A 20,188-nucleotide genomic window follows, 5' to 3' on the forward strand; every position below is an offset into this window, starting at 1 on the left:
GACTGAGGCTTGTGCTCTTGGATTTCCCTTTGAATCCGAAGCTGTGAGTTTAAACTAATCAGTATCTGGGGTTTGGACTGTGATTTTGAGGAACTCTGATGGCTAGTAATTACCTGTGTCTGCAAGCAGGACAGCGTACTTTCTTTGAAATCAACAGAGAAATTCTGGGGAAATCATTTTTAACCTGAGGTTTCATGGTATTGAGAAGGAGACACAACTGTTAGAGAATGGACACATTTATTTATTTCATTTTTTCCATTTCTATAACCACCCCTCTTGACATGGTCGTCTCGGAGAGATTTACAATAGTTTAATTAAACCATTTACTTCAATAATAAGCATTAAAACACTTTAAAATTCTTAAAAATGAGTCTGCTCACTGTAGCTGCCAACATAGTAATCAGTCAGATCTGCTCGCTAGTCAGTCCAGGGTGGGAGAAAAGTGTGGAGGAGAGTCCTGTTAATGGTGTTCTATAAACTGGCCCCAACCAAACACCTGACACAAGAGCTCTGTTTTGCAGGCCCCTTGGAACTGTGGCAGCTCCTGTAGGGCCTGCAGCTCTTCTGGGAGCTCATTCCACCAGGTCAGGGACAGGACCCAGAAGGCCCTGGCCAAGGCCAGGCGTACATCTCTTGGACCAGGCCGTTTGCATTGGTGGAGTGAAGCACTCTTTCAGTTAGGTGGACTCCTCAAATATATCAGGTCCAGACGAGGATTAGCCTTAAAGGTTCATACCAGAATTCACTTGGAAGCCATTGCAGCTGCCTGAGTACAGGTTGGATACGGACACTCCTAAGTGTTCTAGTGAGGACCCTGGGTACTGCGCTCTGGACTAGTTTTAATTTTCAGGTTAGGGATAAGGGCAGGCAGGCCCACGTAGAGTGAGTTACAGTAATGTAACCTTGAGGTGACTGTGATTGAAGCACTGTAGACAGGTGTTCTGGGACCAGATGGGGCACTAATAGCTTAGCTTGGTGAAGGTAGTAAAACCCCAGCTGCATTACTCTAATGACTTGAGCCTGCAGAGAAAGGGAGACATCAGAAATCACGCCCCAATTCCTAGCTATTTGTGCAACTGTCAGTTGCATGCCATCTAGGCAGGGCAGCTGCAATTTCTCTCTGGGTCCTTTCCTATTCAGCCACAGGATCTCCATCTTGGAGGGATTGCGTTTGAGGTGGCTTTGCTTGATCCAAGCTGCCACTGCTTCCAAGCAATCATGCACACTTCACTGAAGCTTATGCCTTGACTAAAACTTTGTTGATCTTCAAGGTGTCACCTGTTTGTATACATGGTCATGTTAAGCTTTTTTTTCTCACACAGCCCCATTAGGTTCACTTATTTAAGACGCAGACCATGGGATAGAGGCAAATCAAGGCCAAAAACAACTGCCACAGAAATTGTAAAAATGCCCCATCACCAATTATTATATCCTTGGGAATGTTCTCTAATTCCCTCCCCCACCCTTTCTGCGGGTTTTGCATTACTTTTATGATCTTTGCACTGCTAGAAACAGCATGTTCATGGTGTTTTTTTCCACACCACCACAGTAACGTGTAACATGCTGGTCATCACTAGTTTTATTTCTCAGAATATTGCACATGTTGAGGATGAGCCTGCTTACATAACAGCCTCCAGAGCCTGTTTCAAGCAGCCTATATGTGATAAAAGCAATCTGCAGACTCATCTGCTTAATAAATCCTGTGTTTTACCTTGTAGAATGTCAAAGTGGGAAGACGTTAGAGAAAATGCTTTTATATCAGTGAAATAGAGGCATTCCTAAACCTTTGAACCCATAGCAGATAACAGGTCTAAAGGCATCACACTGTAAAATCCATAGTGACAGTGTGACAAGGAACACTATATGTAGCCCTTATGGCAAGGAGAACTCTAGCGATTGATTGAGCGGTGTTTAGTTCACAATCCATCTTTGGTAGGAAGGATTAAGGGTCATTTTGCTGGAATGAGGGGATCTTGGGAAAGAGGAACACTGTGGGGCAGGTTCATAGGTTCATGGATCATAGACAAAAAAGGTATGGAAGCTATCGGACAGAAAGCCTAACTAGAGGGTGGCTGAAGGGGAAGGAAAGTAGAAAGAGGTGGAAGGCTGAAGAAAAATGGACTGTGGAATAGAGATCTAGATATTCGTAATCTCCTATGCCTCTAGGAATTTTGCCAGCTGTTAATTCTACCATCACTGCAGCAGTCCTGTTTGGGCAATCCTAAGAGGTTTAGTAAGGGCAGTTTCGTCCGTCCGTCCATTTGTTTGTTTGTTTGTTTGTTTGTTTATTTATTTATTTATACCGCCCATTTCTTTGCAGCTCTGGGTGGTTTACATTGAACGTTATATAATACAAATTACATGGAACACTATATAGACTGTAACATCAACTTTCAAATGAAGCAGTATTGAATTTCTCAAGTTGTTTTGACCATAAGCATCTCGTTCTTTTGCAGTTGTGCATTTGGTGCCACCTTGTGGGCATCTTTCCTATTCAACTTTGCTTCTGGAAGAAATACTTTGATGTATTTAAGAAATTCATGTTTCTTTATACAGACAATCAGTCCAGTGTTTAGTCATAAAGCTTATCTGTGTCTTAAAGTGCTCACCACTTGTGGTCTCCCAATAAATGCAATTCTGCCTCAAAAACTTTGTGACATCTTTGGATGCTTGGCACTTTGGTTAGACGCTGAAATTTGTAAGAAGGCATCTAAACTATGTGGCCTTCAACTGGAAGCAAAAAGCCACATGCTCTCAGGCCTGAAATATCTACATTGTTAGATATTGAGCTAATATTTCAGAATGGGAAACATGCCAGTAGAGTGACAGATGTATGTGGAAATTTTAGAAGATTGGATACTGTGCTCCATTAATAACACACATCTGCATCATGGGTATCTGGCTCAGCTGCAGACAATAGTTTATGTGTGGACTATTGCACTACCCAGACATCTGGGAGTTTATAATAGCCAGGCACATGTGCAGCATCTATGGTATTAGAAGGGAGTGAGTAGGAGGGGAGGTTTTTAAAAATTATTTAATGTCTAGCAAACCCACTAATATATCACATATGTCATTTACTGACAGTATAGTATGGTCTTTTCTGCCCACCCTAAATTTCACATGTTTCTGAAAATTAATCTAGAGTTTCTGTTGAAATGTAAAAAATGGTTACTGGTGAAAGGTAAACCCATGACTTGAATTGTAAGTGGCTCACCAGTTCTGAATAGCATCTGCAAATGCTTGGGAAAAAAACCCAGCTTATTCCCCCTCCTCCCAGTCTTTTGCATGCACTTTATTATCATGCCATTTAGGGAGTGTGGCACAGGTATGAAGGAAAGTGATGCACTACAAAGATTGCAGAAGTCTGCATGTTCAAAATCACCAAGGTAGTTCTTCTGCAGGATTGGTTGCAGATTTCCAATATTCAGTGTGCCTTGTGGCTCACAAAATCCTGGGATCTAGTAGCATGCCTATCTATGTACAGTTAAGAACAAAAAATGAAGAATGATGATAGAAGTCAGTTACTTACTCCAACTTAGTGGTTTTCAGGCTTCCTTCCTTCATTTCCCCTTTAATTTATCTCCCAGTATACTTCTTTGTGTGTACTATAGAATCCATGTATATTGTAAAAGATTCTGAGGAGTCTCCTAGGGTATACGTGCTGCATTCATGTATGGGATAGGCCAAGACTTTTGGATATAACTGTAGTTATGATCCCGGTCTTCTGGGGGAATATGGGATATAGTAGTTTTGTCTTTCAGGGAAGCATATCTTCAATTACTGACCTCACTGAGAACCCCCTGAGAATCACCGGGATTCTTGGAAAAGTATGAAATGCATTGTTCAATTTTAATTTGTGGGGAAGCTGATAATGCAGTCAAAATGGACAGTGATCTGTGAGAACTTGATACATTATCAGCATTTATGAAAGTTGCTTTAAAAATAAATGGACAAATTAAGCTATATTTCAGTAGCTAATCTGTACCTTTAATTCTCATGATAAATGACAGGCAGATAACCAGGTGGATCTGGTTCGACAGCATTTCTATGAAGTCTCTCTGGAATACGTTTTCAAAGTACAGGAAGTTCAGGAGAGGAAGATGTTTGAATTTGTGGAACCTGTAAGTAAATACTTGCAACTTCCAAAGCATTACTACTGTTTTGTGATCTATTGTGTAATGTAGAAGGAAGAGGTCAGAAGATGTCATCTGTTCCTGCTTTGCAGTTTACAGCAAAAAAATTACCCTACTCTGTTTCAAGGCACTGGTAGATTATTACTGAATTTTTAGAATGGCATGTTATTTATTTATTACATATCTGTTGTATAAATTTATTATATATCAGTTGTATAATTTAAATTATGTATTGTGTATGTTAATTTACATTTTTCACTCCTCTGTCACTTTCCTCAGTTGCCCCTACAGCACCATTCTTGCAATTTCAGGTCTTTGGCACAAGTTACTTGCAATAAAGCCTATTTTGAATGAGCTTTTTATGTGTTCAGCCAGTAGTCGTACTTTCAGACTCACATTGGTGGTTCAGTGGCAAAATTCTTGCCTGCCACAGTCAGATTAACAGGAGGGCTTGAAAGACAGAATAGGACAAGGAAAGATGAAAGACTAAATTGGCTCTGTTATTTCTCTACATTCGTTATTTCTCTACATTCTCTACATTCGTTGCATAACATTTGGCCATATATATTTCATGCTTGGATTAGAAGTATTATTTTTTTCCTTGCTAGCGAGGTACACTGGTTCTTATATTCAGGTAGTATGTCCTGTAATTTTCTTTTTCCATTTATCTGGTACCTCTTATTCAGGAACCAATGCAGTTCTTTTGGTCCTCCATTCCTTCTTTATATTTAAAGGAGCTGGATTTTTTCCTAATAGTAATATTTGAAAACCGCTTTTTATGTTTCTAGGACAAGATTTGCCTATTCATCCTTTTTTGCCCTGAATTTAATTCATTGCCATTTCCAAAATGTGTGCATTAGGAGAAGGAATTTATGTGTTAGTTAGTTAGTTAGTTAGTTAGTTAGTTAGTTAGTTAGTTAGTTAGTTATCTATCTATCCATCTATCCATCCATCCATCCATCCATCCATCCATCGACACCCTCCCCGAAGGCTCAGGGCAGTTTACATAAAACGGGAACAGTACAATTAACTCGGTTTATAGTGATGTGGTAACAACAATAACAATGACAACATGATAGTGATAGTCATAAACATTGTAGAACAGTAAAATACTAGGAACATTGATTGACTCGTACTGAGGCCCAGTGATTTGGCCGGATCTATAATGATTGTTGGAGGGAGGCTTGGGGGCCGGTGGGAACCGGTGGCCCAGATCGACCTCAACCAAATGCCTGGGGGAGGAATTCCCTTTTGCAGGCCCTGTAAAACTGTTTGAGTTGGGTTTTTATACCCCATTTTTCACTACCTGAAAGAATCCAACTTGGTGTAGTGGTTCAGAGTGACAGCTTCTAATATGGAGGGCTGGGTTTGATTCCTCACTACTCCATATGCGACCAGCTAGGTAACCTTAGGCTAGTCACAGTCCTGTCAGAGCTGTTTTCACAGAGCACTTTTCTCAGAGCTCTCTCAGTCCCACCTACATCACAGGATGTCTGTTGTGGGGAGAGGAAAGGAAGACAATTGTATGCCGCTTTGAGATTCCTTTAGGCTCCTTGAGACTCCTTTAGGCAGTGAAGAGTGCAGTATAAAAACCAACGCTTCTTCAAAGCAGCTTACAAACATCTTTTCCTTCTTCACCTTACAACAATGTGGTATTTATGGGTTGGGCTACTTGTTGCCATATGAATTTTTTAAGGAAATAAAGTTCCACTGAGTACAATGGAATGTTTCCAAGTAAGTGTGTGCTGAATACAGTTTTACAGGGCAACCCAATTGGAAAACTGCAGAAAATTCTTAGATAAATGGCAAAATAAAATAAGGCAATTTATGATTTTTGGGCTTAGACTGGAGTAAATCTACTAAATTAAATAGAATCCAACAAGAGAACGTCCCTCTCCTAACTCAGCCACTTGTGTTTTTTTTTCCTTTTCCACCACAGTTGCTGGCTTTCCTGCAGGGGCTTTTCACGTTCTACCATCATGGCTATGAACTTGCAAAGGATTTCAGTGATTTCAAGACGGAGCTGACCATCAGCATACAAAATGTAAGCCTTATGTGGAAACATTTATTGGAGACAAACATAGTGATAGCATGGTTTAGTTTTTTTTTCAAAATACATGTTTACTGAGCACCAGTTAATGAGAGGAATAATGTGTAGAACTCCAAGCAATTACCTTTATTAATTTATTTTTTGTTTGTTTATTATTTATTACTAGAAATTAAGCCTGCTGTAGAAGAAATACAGCGGGCGCTAGCCGTTGGGGAGGCAGACTATAGGGCAGTGGTCCCCAACCTGCGGGCCGCGGCCCGAAGGCCATGGCGCCGGGCCACGACTCCCTCTCCCCGCCCCCCCCGCAGTAAAAAACTTCCCAGGCCGCAAGCTTGCGGCCCGGGAAGCTTCTTACTGCGGGAGGTCGGGGAGAGGGAATCAGGGCCGGGCCGTGCATCGCGCATGAGCGGACCGTGCGGGCGCGGCCCGATGAGCGGGCGCGGCCCGATGAGCGGGCGCGGCCCGATGAGCGGGCGTGGCCCGATGAGCGGGCGTGGCCCGATGAGCGGGCGTGGCCCGATGAGCAGGCGTGGCCCGATGCGCGGGCATGGCCCTTGCGGGTGCGGCCCACAGGCACGGCCTGCTGTGCGGGCCTGGTTTGCGCGGGCGCGGCCCGATGGCCTGCCGGTCCCCAGCCTCAGAAAGGTTGGGGACCACTTCTGTAGGGGAAGGAAGGAAGAAGAGGAAAGGAGGTATGGGAGGGAGAAAAAAGGGCAAGGGGTGGTTGAAGGGATGAGTAGAAGGGAGAAAGAAAGGAAGTAAAAGAGAAAGACAGGAACCAAGTGAGAGGGAGAGACAGGAAGGAGATGGAGAAACAGAGGAAGTCAGGAAGTAAGAAGGAAGAATGTAAGGCAGGCAGAGAGGTAGGTGAAAGGGGAGGGGACAGGGTCTGTGTGAAGGGTGGGGGGAATCACAAGGGGGGGTGAATCGGGAGGGGGAGGTGGAAAGGGAAGAGGGGGGTAGAGAGGAGTGTGTGCATGGATGTGTGGGGTGGGGGAAGGGGTGGGAGAGCGTGGTGGGTGGGTGGCTGTGTGTGTGTGTGTGTCTGGGCGCGGGGAAGTAGCGGCGGAGCGATCGCGGTGGTGGGGCAGCCAGGGGGGTTTGGCTGCTGAAGCTGTGTGTCTGTGTGTGTATGTCTGGGCACGGGGAAGCAGCGGTAGTGCGATGGGGCAGCCAGAGGGGTTGTGTATGTGTTTATGTCTGGGTGCGGGGAAGTGGCGGCGGCATGATGGCCATCAGGAAGGGACCCCAGGTGGGAAAGGAGTAGGGACGCCGCGTCTGTGACGCGGCGTCCCTGCTCCTTTCGTGAGGGCGAGGGGAAGCCAGCAGGAGTATTCACCATTGTGGAAGGCTGCTTCTCCTTGTGTGCGGTGAGTCCCCGGCCGGGCAAGGCAAGTCTGGGGCAAGCAGCCAATGGGGAGCTGTGCTTTGTGTGGCTCCCCATTGGCTGCTTGGCCCTGGAGTGACACTCGGAGGGCCCAATCAGGAGCTGCTTCATGGCTCCTGATTGGGCCCTCTGAATTTTTACTCTTTTATTTATTCCGTTCCGCAGGAGCGGTTAAAGATACTTATATACAGCCCTCCCAGAAGACTCATGATGGTACAGCTACAAATCACGGCTGACAGCAGCTTATTTCTTTTGTCTTAAAAATCTTGAGTGGTAGAGGTCCATTTGCATGCATACTGAAGTGAACCATTATTTCATTCACATACTCAATTAAATATTGATTTTGTTTACGTCATTTAGTATCAGCCTTTCTTGTTCAGACTTGAGTGCATTATAAAAATAATGCAATGAAGACAACTATAGTATATCAAACATCTGTCCAAACCATCAGTCCTCTCAAAACATCATCTAACCCATCAATCCTCTTATCACTGATCTGTTTACATCAGCCCTCTCATCAGAAAGAGAGGAGGCATCTTTAGAAATATCTGTTTTTAATCTATTGATATTTTAATGTTTATATTGAATTATTATTGTTCATTACATATATGTTATTACCTGCCCTGAGCCTTCTGGGAAGAGTGAGTTATAAATAAAATTACTACTACCACCACTACCACTATCAAACATTGCAATAAAATTGAATCAATGCAACATGAAGGGGGAGGAGAAAAGAAAGCTGCCTAAATTTTTCAAAGGATGTTAACTACAATCCTGTGTGTAAAAAGTACTATCAAATCACAGTTGACTTATGACAACCCCTTAGAGAAGGCTTGCTCAACCAGGGTTTCATGAAACCTTGGGGTTTCTTGACAGCCAGTGGCAGCTTGCCCAGGGGCAAGTGGGCCCTGTGGCTGTATAATGCCTTTAGTCTGGAAATGAGTTTTAATTCCAGGAGATCCCCAGGTCCTACCTGGAGGTTGGCATCTCTACAGAAGATATCTACCAGAATGGTAAGGGTTTCATTTCACCTCCTGTGTCCCCCTGGGAAACAAAGCAGTTGCAGAATAGTTCTGTCAAGTGGGAGGCTTTCCGTTTTGCAGGAGGGTGGGATTTTTAGACCCAGTCCACACTGTAGACAGCCCTGGAAGGGCTTCCTGAATGGGTGGGAGTTAATTAATTTTTGCTATATATTTTTTAAATTTGTTAAACATTTATCAGGTGATATCTCTCTATCTCTCCATCATCTCTCTCTCTCTCTCTCTCTCTCTCTCTCTCTCTCTCTCTCTCTCTCTCTCTCTCTCTCTCTCTCTATCTATCTATCTATCTATCTATCTATCTATCTATCTATCTATCTATCTATCTATCTATCTATCTATCTATCTATCTATCTATCTATCTATCTATCTATCTATCTATCTATCTATCTATCTATCTACCTACCTACCTACCTACCTACCTACCTACCTACCTACCTACCTACCTACCTACCTACCTACCTACCTACCTACCTACCTACCTACCTACCTACCTACCTACCTACCTACCTACCTACCTACCTACCTACCATTGGCTCTTAAATAAAGTTGAAAGAGCCATCTGGGTGGTGCTGTCCGGGTCTCCCCTCTGTTGTCTGGGTCTGTCCAGGCCTAGGAATCCAGAGGCAGCGAGCCAATCCAGATGCGCCCAGCAGAGCTGGGCGGGTCCAGATTGGGCCAGCCCCTGGCTCGCCCAGAGCCCCTGGCTGCCCAGCCACTGCCTCGCTCCCTCTTGATTCGCCCTCCGCCGCCTTGCGCCACCAACCCTCAGCTCCCGCTGCCGCTGCCGCTGCCGCCACAGCCCGCCTCAGGAACCGAGCCATTACAGCCGCCCATGCCGCCGTCTGTCACCCACCCGTGGTAGCGCACACGGTACAACCCAGGTGGCGGTGACGGACATGGAGGCCACCGCGATCGCGCTCCTCGCCCCGCTGGCGCCTGCATCTCAGCCCGTGACAGCTTGTGACACAACCTGCCCAATGCCAGTGGACGCAGGGAGGGACCGCGCCTGCTCCCGCCCCTTCCACACATACCAACTCGAGCAGCTGCCGCCCATGGCCCTCCATGCTGCCACAAGAACACCCGCTTGGGAGGACGCCCTGCCTCCTCCGGTCTCTTCCCTCCGTCCCCTCCGTGCACTCCCTGCCTCCACCGCCATGACCTCGCCGAGGCCGCCACCAACTCCCAGGTAGGCCTCTACCCCTGTGTGCCCGCCATCTACTTCGCGCCCCTCCAGTGGCCTGTTTCCCGCTTCCAGCCTCCCAGCCGCTAGTGCCCACTGTATTTTTCCTACAGTGGCCCTTAAAGATATATTAAAGAGATATTCTGGAAGACTGCACCACTTCTGGGCTTTCTTGAAGCCTGAAGTATGTTTCAGGGGTTTCTCAATGGTAAAAATGTTGAAAGGCTGCCATCAGGTTTTCAAAGTCAGAGGTAGTTTGCCATGGCCTTCCTCTGCAAAGTCTTGCTTAGTGGTCTCCCATCTAAATACAGACCCTCACAACTACTAAAAAGTACACAATTTTGTTTTGCCACATGCCTATTCCCATTAATATAAGTTCCTTCCTGATCTCATGAGGCAGACTGTTCTATCAGGAGGGAGCTGCAAGAGAGAATGCTTGGGTATAGGCATCTGTTCTTTTTTTCCCTTTTTTTTTTAAAGAAAATTTTATTTGTTCCATTGTAATTACATATTAATTTCTTAGCAATTGAATTCATATAACTACTTCTAAAGCATAAATCTTCTGGTGCAACTAGATTAAACTTAACATCAACATAACATCAACATAATAATGCTAACATAATATCAACATAATGTATTATTGTTATTCATTGTCAAAACGATCAAGAATTTTTCTCCTTGTCCCTACTATCTCTTAACCCCTTCTCCATTCCTTTACTGCTCTGATTATTAAATTAAATATAATGTTAAAACAAAAACATCTCCCACTGTTCTTGAAATTTTTTTTATTCCTGGTTATTTACTAACAGCGTTAATCTATCCATTCTGGCCATCTCAGTTAATTTTTCCAACCACATTTCAATTGTGGGAATCTCCTTTTGTTTCCATCTTTTAGCTATTACTAGTCGGGCCGCCATCGTGGCATAAAAAAACAGTGATTCCATTTGTTTCGGTATGTTATCTGGGAAGAAACTTAATAAAAAATACTCTGGTTTCATGGCAAAATTTAGGTTTAACATTTTTCTTATTCCATGTGAATCTTAGACCAGAGCTTATGCACCGTGGGACACCTCCACCACATGTGGGAAAAGGATCCTATTTTCTCTTGACATTTCCAGCATCTATTGCTGCCTCCTTTAGACATCCTTGCTATTATCTTAGGTGTTATATACCAGCGATAGAACATTTTGTACCAATTCTCTCTGATTGCTTGACCTCTCATAAGTTTGTTCACCTTTTTCCACATGTCTTCCCATGTGTCTAACGGCACCGTATTTTCAAAGTTCCTCATCCATTTAACCATGCAGTTTTTGACTGTTTCTATTTCTGTTTCGTATTTCAATAATATTTTATAAATATGACCTTGTAAATGAGACTTTTGCTGTATTATCAGTTCCTCAAACTCTGTAAAGGCCCCCCTTGTACCTTCTCGTGTTTCGAAGTCTGTTTTGAATCTAGATTTTAGTTGGTTATATTCTAATCACTTTATTGGAATTCCTTCTTGGTTTATAGTTGACAGTTCTTTAAGTTTTCTTGTATTGGTTAGGATATCTTTATACTTTAGGCATGTGATCCTTGCTTGCTCAGGCATCTGTTCTTAAAGTTGCTTTACTTTATTACATCTGTATAATTGAATCCATTATTTTTCTTACTTAACCCCCCCCCCCCGAACATCAGCCCTACGTGGGTCACTTTTGATTCTCATCAGTAATCTCATCAGTTTGTGTCCATATGTGAACCACAGAGGATTTGAACTGCTTTATGCAATTGTTGTAATCAAGGAAAGGCTGCTGCAATCAAAGAAAGAAACCCTTTGAAATAGTGTATTCATGTATTCATACTGTAGAACTGCTACGTGAACCTAAGCATTCACCTTCAATGTGTAATGGAATGGCTGTAGCCCACCATGAGAGCTGGCTTTGAGGATTTCGGGCAAATTAGTTAAGGTTAGAGCATGGCTAAAAAGGTAAAGGTATCCCCTGTGCAAGCACCGAGTCATGTCTGACCCTTGGGGTGACGCCCTCTAGCGTTTTCTTGGCAGACTCAATACGGGGTGGTTTGCCAGTGCCTTCCCCAGTCATTACCGTTTACCCCCCAGCAAGCTGGGTACTCATTTTACCGACCTCGGAAGGATGGAAGGTTGAGTCAACCTTGAGCCGGCTGCTGGGATTGAACTCCCAGCCTTATGGGCAAAGCTGTCAGATGGCTGCCTTACCACTCTACGCCACAAGAGGCTCATGGCTAGTGCCTGTTAATTTTAGTGCGAAGAGTAGATTCTTCCTAAAGTCTTGTGAGTTTAAGGGCTGGTAAAAGCTACCTAACATTCTTTCTGTACTGTCCTTTAATTGCAGACAAGAAACCGTTTTGAAGGCACGCGATCAGAGGTTGAGGCCTTGATGAAGAAGATGACGGAGAATCCCCATGAGCACAAAAACATCAGTCTGTACACAATGGAGGGTTACTTATACGTTCAAGAAAAACGTAAGTGCTTTTATTTTGAGACTATGGAGTTCCACAGGGGACTCCTGAGTAGGTTAATAAGCTCCTGGTGATAGCTTTTCAGTAAGCTGTTGTAGGAATCCTTCTTTTCATTATGAAATTAGGTCAATAGAACTGCAAAAAAAAAATTAAAAACTGATGCTTTGTCATCAGTGGATGTTAAGAGATTTTTTTTGTGTACATCTTTACATTTCATTACTGTTGTAGGTCACTTTGGAACATCCTGGGTGAAGCATTACTGTACCTATCAGAGTGACTCTAAGCGTATCACTATGGTGCCATTTGATCAGAAGTCTGGTGGAAAGGGGGTAAGTGGAAATTGCTGTATGGACAGTTGTAGTAGAATGATTGAAGTAATCATAGGATTGACGTTGAGATTGTGAAAAGGCTACTCAGTAAGGTAAAGCCTACGTATCATCATTTCTCAGTAGCACATCCAAACTCTTTATTCATTCCATGAGAGTACATTTAAAAGAAAAAATAACCTTCCTAGCTGATAAAGGGTACAGCTGCCCCTGCAGTGCCTTGAGGAAATGGCATTAACCCTTAAGAAATTTAAAAGGTAGCTACATTTCCCAATCATTATTGTAATCTTTCCCCAAACAAGAATATACTAATTCAGGGTCTCCATAAAGAATCGTGCTTTTGTATTTTTGTGTAATTAATGCCCGTCATCTCCAGGTCACTAAAGAGGAAAATAGAATGCAAATTTGAATTTAGGTTAACTGGACAAAACCTTTACTAACTGTAACCATCCATTATGAGTGTTACTGAAGCATAGCCCATATCTGTTACTTTCAGGAATTTTTTTGTATGTGCATATTTAAAAAAACAATCCAGGTCCATGAGTTGGGAACTTAGTCCTGAATTGGTTCCTTCTGAACTTTATCTGAAGACATGTGCAATTGTGTGAGAGATCTTGTCATGAGCAAGCATTCACATGGAAATAATTTTCTCCAAAGAGGGCTGCTACTCAGGAAAGCCTTACAGGCAATTAAAATTGGAATTCCAACAAAGTTGTCCTTTCTGCAGCCAGGGTGATGGCATTTTTCTTAATCTGTGCAGCACAGGAGGTGTCTTCTGCAGCAATAGCAGGTGCTGGAGCTCACTGGTTATGGGTGAATCATTACATTCACTCTGTCTTGCCCTGTAGCATTTTGCTTATTTACATTTGAGTTGGCAAATCCTCCTACGTCTATAAGGATCTGCAACTCTGCTGTTTAAAATAGGTTTTTTTCCTATTCCCCTTTCTGGGTCAAGTCATCCCTCAGCTCTAAATTACCACTTTTCATGCATCTAGTGCTCTTTACAAAAATGGCTTCTTTAGTGGAAGAGGCCTGATTTTTCCCTTTCTGCTTGCAGTAAAATTCTAGATGTGAACATGTTTGAATGTGCCAGTAATTCAGAGGTTCTATCATCACCAACTCTTTCTAGGAGTTGCTTTGATTTCTGGAACAGTTGTTATAAAGAACTTGAGGACTGCAGAATATGTTGTAAGATTTAGTAATATTTATTAAAATATTCTTAAATATTACTTAGTAATATTAAATATTATTTAGTAGTATTTATTACAATATTTATATCCTGCCTTTCTATAGTCGGCTCAGGGCAGCTGCATAGTATATATAGTGATCGGCCATGTATGAGAATTATGGTTTGGATAAACTTTGATTTTCCATATTTATCATTGACTCATCTTTACATGGTGTGGTGCTTATACCTACTTTTTGTTTTTCTGGATTTGTTTTAATCACGGAACAAATCTGACATCGTAACATGGTTGTGCCACAGTTCGGCTGCAAGTTCAAAATGTGACTGATTCTGCCACAATGTGCTTTATGAAATCTTTTAAAATATAATCCTGACATGTATACGTCACCAAAGGCAAGCAGTGATACAGTTAAAAAGAACGTTTGGGAGGATTTGAAAAAGTTAGCCCTGACATGTTTAAACAATCAAGAGTTAATCCCCATATGTACCAAAGCTTTTCATTTGTTAAGTGAACTCCAAAACCTAAAATCCCTCCTAGTGATGATGTACAGTCAATAATACTCTGGGACTGTGTCCTGAAAATGGGCAAATATGTAAAGGTAGAGTAAATTAAACAGTATCAGCTTTTGCATAGTCACAGTAATGTAACATAAATGTGCTACATTTATATCAGACTGAAGGCTCTGTATTTGTTCTGCCTTTATTTTATAGCTCAAGCTAGGGGCCAAGCCCATTGCATTCAGGAATACAACGGGTGCTAGATGGGGTGGTGGTGGAAGAAGAACTCCGTGGATGGCCTTTCCCTCCCCCCAGGGCCTGGAAAGGCTGCAAGGGAACCCACTGGCAGGGGCAGCTCTTATGCAGCAGGGATCTGAAACCTCTGAGGGTGGTCAGGGATCGTGGACAGAAGGCAATTGGCTGGCTGCTGGACAGACAGGCAAGCTGGTTGGAGGAGGAGGCACTCAGGGGTGGGACAGTTGACCTGAGTGGCTGTTAAGCCATAAGACATGCTCCTCCTCCAAGGCCTTATCAGAAATATATTATGTGGAACAGATGATATGATAAGTCAGTTAAGAATGTAATTGATATTTTGGATCCTATTAAGACAACAATTTAAAGTGCCCCCCCCCCGAATAAAGGCAATATGGCTTAAATGTCTGTGGTATATAGCTTCAGTCTATTGCTTGTGTTTCACAAAATTTTGTAGAAGATTATGGCAAAATTGCAAAATCCAGTCTTCAAATAAAAATCATGTGGATTGAATTATGAGAAAAGATGGGCATGTTTTAACACATAATAAATAGAAATAATTTTTTAAAAGAAATTTTACTATAGAACCATTACAGACTAAGAAATTTACTGTGGCATAGGCTACCGTACTCAAGAGCCTGTTTCATTAGTTCTAAGATTGAGGGATATTCACAATGAAAATGTGTAAATTTAGGAAGGATAATTTGCTGGTTATGCTGAAACCGTGATTATATTAGACAGTAGCTTCATTACTTACACAGTTAACAGGACTGGGATTTAGAGCAACTTGTTCAGTGTAAATTTTTGTTTTTCATGTCCTGATCATTGCTTCTTCTGCCAGGGAGAAGATGAAGCCATTACCCTCAAGTCTTGCATACGTCGGAAAACTGATTCCATAGATAAGAGGTTTTGCTTTGATGTAGAAGCAGTGGATCGGTGAGTTTTGTCTTTACCTCAGTAAATCCAACGAGAATAAATCTCTCTTCCTTGAACTGCATGCATTCACTCAGAAATCAATTATCAATTAAAACTCATAAAATATCACTCACTACTTAACAATTTTTTTTAAAAAATTATTATATCCCATCTAAATATATTCAAGTGAGTAGCTGTGTTGGTCTGAAGCAAAAGAATAAAGGTTGGATCCAGTGGCACCTTTAAGACCAACAAAGTTTAGTTCTGGGTATAAGCTCCCATGGACATGAAAGTCTATACCCAGAGTCTTAAAGATGCCACTGGACTCAAATTTTTAAAATAAACTTCTGTTTACCATACACAAGGCTCCAATGAAGCTAACAACAAATGCTTAAAAATGATCCATTGCAAGAAGAGTGTCAATAATAAAACAAATGCCAGTAATAAATCAGTGGAGGTCACAGTGGTGAATGTGGCAAACAACAATAAGAAAAAACTCTGTGAGATATGCTAATACAGTGGTAGTTACCTACATGTCAAAAAATTTATTCTTATGTTTTTATATACATCCAAGAAAGGATTATATTACCTTATATAATACAAAACCACTGATAATAAGAAAAGAACATTCTTAAATACAATGTTGTGCAATGTTAGATTGACATTAAATGCAATGTTAGATAATGTTTCAATGTAAATCGCCCAGAGCTGCAAAGGATGGGTGGTATAAAATCCAAATAAATAAACAAACAAACAAATAAATCTGCAAGAATGTTTATTATTCAAACTAATACAAATTGGGCAGGCAGCATTACAACCATATACAAATTTTATGCAAAGTTGATGAATGTCATAATAGCCAATAAATTACTACATAGTAAACTGAAGGCAACGTAACAAGACATAACATGTTCAAGTCTTGTGCATGGTTGATGATAAGTAATTTGGTGACTGGATAAGATAAGATGGGTCTCCGGTTACTCCCCATTTCGAACTTTCCTTTTTCAGTCTTCTTCCAATAAGTAACTGTTAGCAGAATAACAGACTAAAAACAATGTTTTGATAATAAACTATTGCTTAAAATTAATGGAATACACAGCTTACTGCTGTAACGAGGTACTCACACTTTTTGTAGCATCAAGCATCAATGTGGACATATTCCCCTCAAAAGTGCTAATGATCTCAACCTTGTATAATAAACCAAAAAGGTATTTAAAAAACTATATTTAACATATGTTAAATGTAGGCATTTTAGAATAATACTGAGAGGTCTTCTTAGGGATTCTAGCCTTACAAACTGACCAGAAGCCTAGAGATGCCAAAACGACAGGCTGGCATGAAGACTGCAATTGGCATCTACAGCCTCAGTGCCCCCACCCCCGCCCCCATTCTGGCTCGCCTGCTGTTCTGGCATCTACAGCCATGGGCAGGGGGGGGGATGGGAGTTCAACCCTGTGCAGCTCCAGCACGTAGACCAGCTCAGCTATTTCCTTCCACCTCTCTTTGCAGGGCTCCTTATCAGCTTCCTCTGCTGCCACTGCCCATGTCTCTTCCCTGGCCTTTGTCCCCCCCTCCGCCATCCATTATAGCAGTGGTCACCAACCCCCAGTTGGTGGGGACTGGGACCGGTCCGCAGCTCCTCCTTGTTCTCCTTCCAGGCTGCTGCCTCGGGGGCTGCCCTGCCACTCTGCCGCCGGCTCACCTTTGGTGCTCTCCGGCGGCTGCCATAGTTGGGGCTCCCCCTCGGCATAACACTGAGCAGCAGCTGCTGCTAGCGCCCCCCTGTGGGCGGAGGGAAGTCAGGGGCGCCGGCAGGAAAGCAAGTGGAGCAGGGGCTCAGGTGGCGGTGATGTCCCTTGGCAAAAGACTACCCCCCCGGGCCTCAGTAAAGTTGTCAAGCGTTGACTGGTCCCCGGTGATAAAAAGGTTGGGGGTGGGGACCACTGCATTATAGGGCTGGCGAGCAAGAAGACCGTGACCAGCATCTACAGCCACAGCCCCTGTTCTGGCTCACCTGCCATTCTGGCATCTAAAACCATGGGGACCATTTTATTTATGAAACTGTGGAATTGCGTTATTACACTGTTACATTATTATTGTGTTGAATTAAAAAAAGAAATCTCCCAGAGCTCCACAGCCATGCTGTAGATGCCAGGGAGAAAAAGAAGTGATCTTGCAAAAGGGGGGGGGGGTGGATTTGCAAGAAAGAGAATTGGTTGCAACTCCCACCACCTCCCACTTCAGGAGTGGGAGAAAGAGCCGCGCTGTGGAAGTTACGGAGGAGCATTTCTTTAATTTTTCAATTATAACACAATAAACTTGTTTTTAAACTATGAAAAAGATTTTGGACTTGGAGGGGGGTGCTCAAATGGCCCTGGAAGTTGATTGGGAAGTTCTTACCATGTCTCAATGATTGACAAGCTAAATGACAGCGGGAAACCCTGGCTTCCTGTCTGTTGGCTGCCTTGTGCGGCAGCACAAATCGGGGCACAAGCAGCTCCTATTAGGAAGTGGGAAAAATTGGAGCAACTACCATTAGATCAAAAACCAGGTGGCGGCACAGCTTTGTGTCCTCCGTACGGAAAAAGTTTAAACTATCCAATGGAAATCTTCGAATACCGGCCAGGAATTTTTTCAAATGTTTGCTCTGTTTAATAACCATGCTTTCAGATTCTGGACCAGGTAAAAGCTTCTGAACACTTCACAGGAAGCCCCATAATTATCTCAACAATCTTAATCCAGAACTTTAAAAGGGAGAACAGGATGCAGTAACGAGGAAAAGAGAAAAAAGGAGTTGATTACAGCCAATTAATATTAACTGTTCTTAAAAGCACCGTCAGACTGATTCTGTTTATCATGTCTATATGACAGTAATGGTTGTGCCAGAAAATGTCTTTGAGGGGACATTTTGTAACAGCAGTGCTTTCATAGAAAAAGTTCTCTCTCTTTTAAATAGCCACTGAACAAATGAAGGCCATTATGTTTATTTATTTGTTGTATTTACATACTGCCCTCTTTTGTGGCTCAGGGCAGTTTACATAAAATGCGGGAGAACATGAAACAATTCCAGTATAAATCAGTAACAACATGAAACAAACAACGGGAGAATTCCTGGAGGGTCTAAAAGAGGCAGTGGTATGCCCATGACTGAAAAAACATCTTTAGACCCGTGAGAGCCCAACAACTATTGCCCCCTCTTGCACTTAGCGTTTCTGGGGAAAATGGTGGAAAGGGCTGTTGTGGATCAAATATTGGCATTCCTGAAAGAAACTACAATCCTAGACCCATCTCAGTCAGATTTCTGGTCTGACCATGGGGTAGAGACAGCGCTAGTCGTCCTTATGGACGACCTCTGTCACCAACTGGACCAAGGTGGGTCAGTGCTGCTGATACTGCTAGATCTCTCATTCGACACAGTCGACACAGGCTGCATTCGACACAGTCGACCATAAGCTTCTGGCTCGCTGCTTCGCCGCTGCTGGAATATGGGGGACAGCCCTTCATTGGTTGATCGCCTTTCTCCAGGGCCATAGACAGAGGGGAGAGAGATCACCAAGCTGCCGATAACTCACACGTAGAATCCTGCAAGGAAAGGTCCTCTCTCCAATCCTATTTAATATCTTCATGTGCCCTCTTTGCCCAACTGGTGTGGAAGTTCGGACTGGGATGTCATCAATATGTAGATGACACCCAGCTCTTCCTCCTGATGGATGACCACCCTGACTCTCTCACAGCAGCATTAGCCAGCTACCTGGAAGCAGTGACAAAATGTCTCAAGCAGAGTCATCTGAAGTTCAGTTCTTCAAAGACAGAGGTTCTATGGCTAGGAAGGAAGGGACCATGCAAGGAAGTGCATTTGTCCACCCTGGATGGTGTGCAGCTATCAATGGCTCACTGCTCCAGAACCTGGGTGTGATTTTGGATGCTTTCCTGTCAGTGGAGGCTCAGGTAACAAGAGTAGTGTGTTTGGCATTCCACTACCTTTGCCAAGCTAAACTACTAGCACCCTACTTGCCCCTGGAACACCTAGCCATAGTGATCCATGCAATGGTCACCTCTAGACTGGACTTTTGCAACTCACTCTATACAGGCATGCCCTTACTTTGATCTGGAAACTACAGCTGGTCCAAAACATGGTGGCCGGGGTCTTCACAGGAAAACCATGGAGGTCCCACATCCAGCCCATCCTCCAACTATTGCAGTGGCTACCAGTTGGATTTTGGATCAGGCTAAAGGTTATGGTAATCGTCTTCAAGGCCATATGCATCTGGGCCCAGTGTACCTCAGGGACTGCCTTTCTGCCTACACCCCTGTGCTCCACCACCTCCAACTGGCTATTGATCCCTGGCTCCAAGGAAGCCCGCTTGACCTCAACCATGGCCAGAGCCTTCTCTATCCTGGCTCTCACCTGCTGGAACAAACTCATGGAGGAGATCAGGGCCCTAATGGAACTAAAACAGTTCCACAGGGTTTGCAAAAGGGAGCTCCTCTGCCTGGCATTTGGTTGAGGTTGGCATCTACAGCCTTAGTGCCATACAACACCCACTGGGCCCCTGAACCACCCTCCCGGGAATCCATGCACCTGATTTGAACAACCATGGATCTGTGTGATTGTTATTCTGTTAAATAGTTATTCTCTTGTTATTATTATTATTATCATTACCATTGCAGTTATTTCTATTTGATATTTTGCGCTCCATTTTGCGGGCCCTGCAGAACTGTGCTAGTCCAACAGGGCCC

General features: G+C 43.2%; 1 protein-coding gene across 7 annotated transcripts in view; it reads left to right on the forward strand.

Annotated features, from left to right (window-relative positions):
• The window catches only part of ARHGAP26 (Rho GTPase activating protein 26), a 423,503-nt gene that overhangs the window by 119,692 nt on the left and 283,623 nt on the right, over positions 1 to 20,188 (forward strand). For all 7 annotated transcript variants that reach the window (XM_077326941.1, XM_077326940.1, XM_077326943.1 and 4 more), the window contains 5 exons: positions 4,014 to 4,124; positions 6,076 to 6,180; positions 12,145 to 12,274; positions 12,500 to 12,600; positions 15,375 to 15,469. In XM_077326941.1, coding sequence (XP_077183056.1) covers positions 4,014 to 4,124; positions 6,076 to 6,180; positions 12,145 to 12,274; positions 12,500 to 12,600; positions 15,375 to 15,469 — 542 coding nt within the window. The remainder of the gene's footprint in view (positions 1 to 4,013; positions 4,125 to 6,075; positions 6,181 to 12,144; positions 12,275 to 12,499; positions 12,601 to 15,374; positions 15,470 to 20,188) is intronic.

The sequence above is a fragment of the Paroedura picta genome, chromosome 3 (genome assembly GCF_049243985.1).
Source record: "Paroedura picta isolate Pp20150507F chromosome 3, Ppicta_v3.0, whole genome shotgun sequence".
NCBI classification, from domain to species: Eukaryota; Metazoa; Chordata; class Lepidosauria; order Squamata; family Gekkonidae; genus Paroedura; species Paroedura picta.